Raw genomic sequence first — 10,033 nt, forward strand, 5'->3', positions numbered from 1 at the left:
AGCTGTGCTGGCATGCAGAGGAGAGGCAGGTGTACAGGTCAGACTGGATTGGAGTGATTTTCTCCAGCAAGCTAAAGGAGAGTTGGGTAGAAAGTGGCTGGGAGGTGGCTATTCAGTATTCCAAGCTGCTGAGTGTACCTACCCATCACTGAGCTGCCTGTCTGCTCTGAGAGGATTCTATAACAGGAGCTTTCATCTAGGGAGAGAAGCCAGCCTGCTCAACCACCCAGTCTCTGCAAGCTCCTTGGTGTGGAGCTCTGAAGGACAGGCCTGTCTTCACTCGGGAGATGACGTGACACAGGGTGGTACTGTTGGTGGCTGTGCACTTTCTAGAGCAGGCCGGTTCTCCTCTGGGCAATCGGGGGGAAGTGGGGAATAGCCACTTAAATTAATTGAACTGTAGCAAGCTGAACAAAGTGAAAATGAATTGAAATAGCTGTCACTCTTGTCAGCAGGAAGGTATTGGGCCAAAATTTGCCATCATGCCTCCTCTCTGCAACCCCCTGAAGTCAACATAGTGCCACAAAAGGGCAAAGCGCTTTCAAGTGCAGCAAAGGGACACCTCATGCTGTCCATTCACTCATAAAAATCTCCTCCCAGACCCTGTACACTTTGGGTCTGTAGCTGTGGAACATTTGTAGTGTTGAAGTGAATGGGTTATACTGCAGAGAAATTAGTTTTCCATGGATAAAACTGGAATAAAACTATGTTTTCACATGGAAAAATATAATACTTCAATCAATCTACATTCGATTTCAAATATCCCTGTCTTGGGTTAAACAATATTGTGCAAATATGGCTTATTTTAAGTCCCAAAATTGTGTTCTGCGGAGTCCATCATCTGCCTCAGGCACATCTGGTGCCCAGTTTTGTTTGGGAAGCACCGAGCGACTCCTGATAACCCATTCCTTCAGATGGACATTCCCCTTGAAAACGAGCAGCTGAGACAGTGGTGCAGCGGTGTGGCGGGCAGTTTGAGCTCAGGGTGTGGGCATTACTCCCATCACTCTCTTACCTTCGTAATATCACAGTGAAGTACATGTTCATGAAGAACACCTGAAGCAGAGAATTCAAGCAGCAACTCAGCCCCATATTGTACAGGCCAACAGCTCCTGTAGGGACAAGAGCAAGTGAGGCTTAGAGCTCACATGGAGCTAAGGAGAGCAAGGGGCAGTGAGAAGATGGCAAACTTCCCTTTGGGTGCTTTCTGCCTGTTTAACATACAGCCCCAGCATCTTCTCCAGGACTGAGGAACCAGACACATTGGTTTGCCTCTGACAGCCGAAGAGAATTGGGAGAGTTTCTGTAAAGGTGAGCTGAAGCTACAGCAAAAGGCAAAATTTGTATCTAGGCCAGAGTCCCCTGTAAGCTGAATGCTTGGGCGGCTACCCAGGAGAGATTCAAATGCCACCCAGCTGATTAGCAGCACGCCCACAGCATCTACAGCTGGCAGCATGTGTTTCTACTGGTGGAGCCCATGCCTCAGTGAACATAACAAAATTTATTCAGCATATGGATGGGAAAAAAATAGGGGTAACACTGATCTAGGATAGTTTAATTTTTTTAAACCCCATTACCACCAAAATGTGAGGGTAGTCTGGATGAAGGAATTTTTTCAGACTTCTACAGAACGAGACTCCAATCACAAAATTCAGTGCAAGGAACATGTCAGATTCAGGATTCCTATTCAGGTCCACCTAGGTCAAGTAGTTTAACCCATATGCCCAGAACACCCAACAGCAGTTTGGACATGGTGTTTAGGGAGACACAACCAACATCCAATCCTCTTCAACTTGAAGGAAAATCTGCCCTGTTTAAGGTTTTAAAGGGAAGAAAACAGCTGGAATCCTCAGTAGACACTTCCCTAAAGCGCAAAACTTTCATTTGGATGACCTTAAATGAGTTTGTTCTAATCTCAGATTTGTACAAAGCCTCCACATCTGAAGTACTTCAAAGAAGAAATGCAGTGAGAGAGAATGAGATGGAATGAAAATGGACAAAAGCAGGGGGAGAAAAATTTAAAAAAAAAGAAAATTACCATTGTTTAAGTCTGCAACACCACGGAGAGTTCTTAGTTGCTGGTCATTTCTTTCCACACCTTCCTCCCTATGCACTTCTCCATCTTCTTCCTTCCTCATGCTCTGATTGAGTGACAGTTCTGATTTTCTACTATTCTGTTGACAGCCAATTGTTTGGCCCATCAACAGCACAATGCAGCACAAGGACTACAGTATTACAAAAGGACCTGGAAGGATGAGCCGAATATAGCAAAATGAGATTATCTTGCTAGTTTACAAATGCAGAACACAGTTTTCATAGAACGGTAGTAAAATAAATGTGATTATTGTCATCACATATTGATGGGTTGAGTTGGCACCCTAGGTGAAGTATACCGACAGGGCACTAAGGCCGTGTCCACACAGTGAATTGTTTTTGAAATACAGTAGACCCCCAGGTTACATTGGGGGTGGCATTCCCACAACCCCACCAAAAGTCAAATTCCCCATGCAACTCGGAGGAGCCAAGAAACTGACAAAGGCACTAGCCCAGGTCAGTTTCCTGGCTCCAGCCAGTGGACGGGACCTGGGGAACAGGCACCAGTCTGGCTGGGAGCTGGGGAACTGACCAGTGCACCAGAGCTAGTCAGTTTCCTGGCTCCCGGAGTGGTAGGCAGGTGGGAACTGCGACTGTCTGTCCCCCAGCTTCTCCCAGCTGGGGGAAGCCAGGGAGAAGCCATGATGCCATGGGAACCCCACGATTTTAACATATGCTTAACTCTTGTTAACACAAGTTAAGGGCAAGTCGAAATCGTGCATATCAGTGGTTTGCTGTAATTTACACAATATGTGCTACACAAATTGCATAAATTATTTTGAAATTCCTTATTCTGAATTTGGTGCAGTCCAAACTGCCCTGAAGTTTGGAATAAGCAGCTATTCCAAAAGTTCCATTACCCCTCATGTGATGAGAGATACCAGAAATGGAATACTGTGCTCGAAATGGCCCTGCTGTTTTGAGCGTTGGGGATAGTCACAGTGTTGCTATTTCAGGATACATCCTAAAAGAGCAATCACTGTGTAGACATGGCCTATGAGGGGAGATCACATTGCCATTCCACAACCTATATATGTTTTATAGCTAAATAAAAAATCCTGCTCTGGTGGGCTGTCAGTTAGTGCTGAAGAAAGGTGCCTACATCTCTTAAGACACAAAGGAAAACCAAAAGAAATTTTCAGAATGCACGTACAGGCAGAACCACTCTAGTCTGGCACCCTAGGGATGTCCGATGCTGAATGAGAGAATTTGCCAGGCCACGGGAAGTCAATATTGTCTAGCACATTACCAACACTTTCATGGCTTCCTGGGCTTTTAGAAGACATTTAGGGGTAAATTACAGCTAAATAACAGCACAGAACACTGAGAACCAGAACTGGTGACTGTAAACAAACTTTATGGAACCACAGGAAACTTGTCCACACCAGTGATACATGGAGGCTATCCAGCTAACTAAAATCATGCCGAACTCTGATGTTGCCAGATGAGAGAGTGGCGGACCAGAAAGGTTCAACCTGTAGTCTGACTGGCTGGCCTTTCATAGATGTGCCTCTGTAAGAAGTATCAGACTTAGTTTATAGACACACAGGTGGAGTTACAGTAATTTAGTTGCCAACAAAATCTCCAAACTCCTTTTTATTTGCCTCAAATATTTTTATATGATCAGAAAATCAGGCTAGACTGTTCTTTCTCAAATGATGAAAAGACCTCCCTGGAAAACATACTTGTGGTATCAAGAGTGAAGCTTCACCTGTTGTACTGGTAACTAGTGTAACAAAATAGGAGTAAACTTCCGCATTACATCTACAATATTAGATCGACAATCCCGCAATTGCAGCTCTACTTACCGAGAGAATTGTGAACATTCCACATCAGGAAGACAGGGTAAATAAAGGCACAGAACTCTGTGGAACAAGAAAGTATGTGGCAATGAAACAAATTCTTTTAGAGAATGCTAAAGTTTGTTAAAAATATAAGCTTTTTGTTTAAGTCAGCACAAAACCAAAAACACAATACGTCATGAGGTGAATTTTCAGAAGAGTTACCTGCCTATTGAGAACCTGAAAGGGGCTTTCCCTGCCTTTGAAATGAACGTTGGGGTGGGGATTTCCAAAGGATCTTGGAGGAGTATCTAACTTCTTGTCTCCTTCCTGCTTCAGGGAAAATTCTAGCGTTAGCAGCTTAGTGAGAAAACTACTACACTTCTCCTGGAGCTCAAGGGTAATTGAGAATATCATCACCTGGAAGAACTGGGCCCCTCAGATGCACCAATGAGCTTTTAAAAAATCACCACAATAAAGTTGAAAAGCAATGGGATGCCCTGGCATGTCCATCCAGCAGCACACACAGCTAACTGCGAACATCACCCTTTGAACCGTCACAACGTGCTCTCTCTTTGGACAATTGGCTCCCGCAGAGCCAATCCTTCAGCCAGATGAAGGTCCTGGTCACATTCATCAGAGAGATTCTGGACAGGCTGTGACTCATGTTCAATCCGAGGAAGTCCTCGCTGACCCTAGCTCAAAGAACAGAATATATTGGGGCAGTTCTCAATGCGACCACAGCAAGGGTGTTTCTTCCCGATCACTGTTTCGGATTCCCGACTCAGCTCCTCTGCTCCCTGTCCACCTTCCCTGTCACTATGGTATAGGTGTGCCTCTGCCTGTTGGGGCATATGGCAGCATGCATGCAGGTTGTTCCATTCACTATACCTCCATCCCCTCCAGCCATGGGTGGAGTCTATTTCCCCAGTTGGGACAGCATGGGCAGGGTCGTCACAATGCCCCAACATGTCTCCAATGCTCTGTGCTGGTGACTAGACCCTCAGAAGGTGCTGGCTGGTGCCCCCTTTCACACCTTGCAGCCTGCCATGTCTCTGGCAACAGATGCGCCATCTTTGTGTCAGTGGGCTCACCTAGAATGGCTCACCTCTCAGGTTTTGGCTTGGGATCTTAACTTGATGCTTAGGGTGCCCATGGGGATTCCCCTTCAAGCCCTTGGCCATGTGTTTCCTCCTTTACCTCTCCTGCAAAGCGGCCTTCCTAGTGGCCAACACCTCTGCCAGAAGAGTGCCTGAGCTCCGGGCCCTCCTTTTGGAGACTCCATACATGGCTTTCCTTAGAGATAAGGTTCAACTTCACCCTCATCCAGCTTTCGTCCCATAAGTAGTTTCCTGCTTTCATACCACTCAGGACATTTTCCTTCCTGTTTTCTACCCTCAATCTCATAGCTCCTACTAGATGTGAGGCCGGCACTTGCCTTCTATATTGACAGGATCAGGCCCTTCCGCAAGTCCTTGCAACTCTTTGTAGCAATCACAAACTGTATGAAGGGGTTACCCGTTTCATCATGGTGCCTTTCTCCCTGAATCACGTCTTGCACACACATTTGCTGCGACCTCGCTAAGGTTGCCCTACTGCCTATTATGACGCATACAGGAGAGCACAGGCCTCTTCATCTGCACTGCTCATTCATGTTCCTCTCCAGGAAATCTGCCATGCTGCAACTTGGTCCTCAGCACGTACTTTCACATCGCACTGTGCTAGTGGGCAGCAGTACAAACAAGATGCAGCAGTACCAACAGGATGCAGCAGTCAGGGCTGGTGCTCATGAGTCAGCCACACGTTGACTCCAACCCCTGCTCCTGGGCAAGGCTTGTGAATCACCTACTTCGAACAGATATGAGCAAACACTTGAAGAAGGAAAAACAGCTACTCACCTTTGTCACTGCTGTTCTTTGAGATGTGCTGCTCACATCTATCTGAAAACCCACCCTCCTTCCCCACAGTCAGAGTAACTGGCAAGAAGGAAAGGAGAGGCAGTTGGGTCAGCAGGTCAATATTCAGGCTCAGGGGTAACTCAACTCACCAGTCTTAAAGCACCCCTCACACTTGGGGAACACAAGGGCAGTTAATGGTATAGAATTAGGGTCAATGTTATTCCAATATTTTAAAAGGGCAAACCAGAGAAGATCAGTGCAGGGATTGCGGGGGGGTGGGGCATAAGCCTCTTCCAGCAGAAGCACTGTATGGCCTCCAGTGGGCGCAGGGGCAATCCCCACATGCCCCACACCCCCCACCCTGGAGTGGCACAGCCTAGGAATTAGCGCTTGTGGACTGCGCCACTGCAGAGCAGGGGTGGGATTACTCTAGTGCTCATCTGAAGTGGCACAGCACTCACAGTGAGTGTGAGGTGGGATGATGAGGGGAGTGAATATGCCCCCGACCTTGTATCACCAATGGGGCAAATAGAGTAACTTTGTATTATAGGCCAGTCAGTCTGATATTAATTCAGGACAAAATACTGCTGATATGGAACATGATTATGAAAGCTTTAAAGGAGATTAACATAATTAATGCCAATCAACATGAGTTAATGGAAAATAGATCCTGTTCAACCAACCGGATGTCATTGTTCTTTTTACAAGATTACCAGTTTGGTTGATAAAGGCAGTAGTATTGATTTATGTAAGACACAGACACCCTGGTTCCCATCTCCCCTCAACTTGCATGAAAAATCAAATTATGAAGGGGTTGCAGGAACGCAACCCACATGTAACTCAAGGGTTTACTGTATACAGGTTATTTTCACTCTGCATTTGGCACTAGGTGCAACTGCTACTGGAAAAGGCTCGGGGTAGCTGTGTTAGTCTGTAGCTAATCTGACAAAGTGGATCTTACCCAAGAAAACTCATTACCTAATAAATAAATGTGTTAGTCTTTAAGGTGCTACAGGACTGCTTGTTTTTTGTGATGTTATTGGAATACTATACCCAGTTCAAGAAGGACATTTACAAATTGAAGAGGGTTTAGAGAAGAGCCATGAACATGATACAAGGATTTGAAAATATACTTTACAGTGATAGATTCAAGGAGTTGAATTTATTTAACAAAGAGAAGGGGTGACTTCTGTAAGTACCAGCATTGGGAACAAATAATGGGATCTTCAAACTCGTACCATAATATAAACCAGAATCTGGAAATTGGTGCTAGACAAATCCATATTGAAAATAAACCATACACTATTTTTAATAGTGAGAGTGATTAACCACAGTAACAATTTATCAAGAATTGTAGTGGATTACCCATCCAGAGACAATTTTTAAATCATGATTGGATATTTTTCTAAAATATATCCTCTAGGAATTACAGTGGGGAGTTTGTGGGCCTCTGCTGCACAGGGTATCTGGCTATGAATCTGTGAATCAGTGTAGAGCTTCATTTCTAAACCACAATATGCTTTACAGGCATCAATAGCTTTCAAACTGTGGTTCAAAGGAATAATTTTGGCTAGGAATGAGAATTTTCACATAGTATATTTTATTCATGTACATGTTGAATTTCTCTAGTCTGGTACCCTTGGAACCTGACTGGTGCCAAACGAGAAATTGCCGTAGCACAGGAGATCAATATTGTGTAGCACATTACCAACACTTACATTGCTTACTGGGCTCTTAGAAGACATTAAGGGTAAATTACAGCTAATACAACAGCACAGAACACTGAGAGCCAGGACTAATAGCTGTAAAACTTTTTGGGACCATGGAAAACTTGGCCACACCCATGATAAGTGGTTGTCCAGATAACTAAAATCATGCAGGATTATAGATATTGCTGAACGAAAGAGTGAGGGACTAGAGAGGTTCAACCTGTAGAAAATTTGTTATCAATATCCATCTAAATACATCTGCCTACATTTTAAAAGGAAATTTAATCTTCCCATATGTTTTTTTTTAGTTCTTCACAAACACTACACTAAATGTGAATTAAATTTTCATTTGCCCTGAGAATCATACTCATCTGAATACCAGTGATCTGATATTCACATTTTGTCTTCAATGTTCATACAAGGAAAATTCAGAATTTCTCTAGTACGTTTTACCTCCCTAAATACAGGAAATCCTAGTTCTGCTTTCTAAGGGGACAAGGTTTCACATAATTGCTCCTAAAAGGCTCATTTTAAAATGTGTGGGTTTTCAAGCTAACTGAGGCTGTCAGACAAGGAAATTTCTAGAGAAGTGATAGTCCCAAGGCTGACATGAGCGCTCTCTTTATTTTCTTTCTAAATCATGAATGGCTAAAGCACACAGATTTCTCAGTCTTAATTTCTACACAGATCTTCATTTTTTATAGAAGTTATTAAATGCAAATCACAATTTTATCAACTCCACTATATAACCCTGCTTTTGAGGGGAAAGATATATTTGCCATTGTCCAGTAAGAAGCAACAGGATTTAGGGACTGAGCTCCAACCGAGGCATTATGAACACAAACTTTTTAACCACAGTTGTCACTTACTGGCCGTGATCAAGTCATTTAACTTTTCTATATCTCCTCTTTAAAAGAGAGAGAACGTTATCAACTGTCCCAAAAGGCTTCTTTATTTAATGTTTATGCTGCATGATATGGAATGTTTTATTATTCTTACATAGGATTTTACAGATTTCTTCTTCTCCAGTTCAAAAGTGAACCCATAATATTGCCTATACTGTACTAAACTGTGGGGAGGTGCATTTAATATGCCAGCCACTGATTAAATGAAGAGACAGCTCCCAATCCGATTTCAGGAAGAACAGAAGGCTGGAATACTTTGTATACGGGGGGGGGGGGGCGTCTGGGAACCCCTGGACCAAACTATAAGCCCTGCATCTGATGCAAACCACTTCAGCATGCCTGTTTCCAGCACCTATGTTACAGGGACCTTTTTCCCGTCCTCTTATTACCCTAATTCCCCACAACAAGATTCCACCCTGGGATTACTGAGATCCCAGCGTTGCTGGGGCAATAAATGTTTGTAGCTCAGGTGAAAATTCTACTTGTATAAGGGTCACAGAGCTGTATGGGAATTTTTTGGGGAGGTGGGGATCCTTTTCTACTCATTACAAAGTAATTCACCCCAGTGCAGCATTAAAAAACACACACACAGAGACCCCCCGACGTACACAATTCCGCTCCCCCACAAGCTTTAGCACAACCGTTTGGGAGTGCGGATTTGTGGACTGGGGTTTAAATAAAGTGACTTTAGCGGGGGGTGGAAGGGGCAGGGCTGCAGGTCGTTTTCTGGAGGAGCTCGCTGCAGCCATCTCGGAAAGGATCTGCAGCGCAAACCCGGCCGGCTCCCGGGCCAGCCTGCCTCCGTCCTGCCTGGGCACAATGCTGCCCGCACTCAGAAGCTCGGTGGGTTTCCATCTCCTTGGAGCGCTTGGTCTTTAGTCTGGGGCTGCCCCACGTACTGCCCTGGGCTGGGCTGGGCTGCCCGGGAGCTGCCGCCCTGCGAGTCTCCAGCACTTGCCATTTCAAAGCAAGCACCCAGCCCTGCCAAAGGGAGAGCGAGGGGCGAGGCTGGTACTTACCGCAGCTGCGGGGAGAACGGGGGCCCGGGGCAGCGTTTGCTGCGGGCGCTGCTCACGGCTCGGCTGCTCAGGAGGGTTTGGTTTCCCGAGCTGTGCGTGCGCCGCCTTCCCCCTGGCGCCGGGGAGGACAGCCCTGCGCCGCCAGCCCTTCGGTTTTGATTTCCCGGTTGCTACGCTGCGAGCACAGAAAGTGAAACTCAGCGCTGCTGCGCGAGTGCTGGCCTTTGGTGGAGCACCGGCCCGCGCCTGCCAGGTCCCCACGGCCGCCTCTCAGCGCTAACCCCAGCACGGGGAAGAGGAGCGAGTCAGGGGCGAAAAGGGGGAAGGCAAAAAGGGGACTTCTCAGCCATGCCCTCCTATAGGGTAGGGACTCCCCAGTTTATTTGGCCACGGAACCCTTTTAAACTGGACAGAATTTTGCAGCACCCATAATAACAGGCTTGCGTATGGGGCTGGAAAAGCAGAGCACAGATAAGTAAGGATAATAGTAAAGCAATGCTAAAGGAGCTCATGAGCGCAGGGTTTAGTTTAACTGCATATAGTTAAAAACGAAAGTCACATGTAATGTGTACAAAAATTACAGCTCACGAACGAGCATGCTTTATAGTGACAGTTTTTCTTGCCCTG

The 10,033-nt window shown here is 45.6% G+C and overlaps 1 protein-coding gene across 2 annotated transcripts in view; it reads right to left on the reverse strand.

Annotated features, from left to right (window-relative positions):
* The window catches only part of USP18 (ubiquitin specific peptidase 18), a 46,211-nt gene extending 36,666 nt beyond the window's left edge, over positions 1-9,545 (reverse strand). For both annotated transcript variants that reach the window (XM_074983763.1, XM_074983762.1), the window contains exons 1-4: positions 9,407-9,545; positions 3,903-3,959; positions 2,039-2,245; positions 1,016-1,112 (exon numbers count right to left, since the gene is read on the reverse strand). In XM_074983763.1, the coding sequence (XP_074839864.1) occupies positions 1,016-1,112; positions 2,039-2,201 (260 nt within the window). In that variant the 5' untranslated portion in view covers positions 2,202-2,245; positions 3,903-3,959; positions 9,407-9,545. The remainder of the gene's footprint in view (positions 1-1,015; positions 1,113-2,038; positions 2,246-3,902; positions 3,960-9,406) is intronic.
* Between the last annotated feature and the right edge of the window lie 488 nt (positions 9,546-10,033).

Source organism: Carettochelys insculpta, chromosome 1 (genome assembly GCF_033958435.1).
Source record: "Carettochelys insculpta isolate YL-2023 chromosome 1, ASM3395843v1, whole genome shotgun sequence".
Classification (NCBI taxonomy): Eukaryota; Metazoa; Chordata; order Testudines; family Carettochelyidae; genus Carettochelys; species Carettochelys insculpta.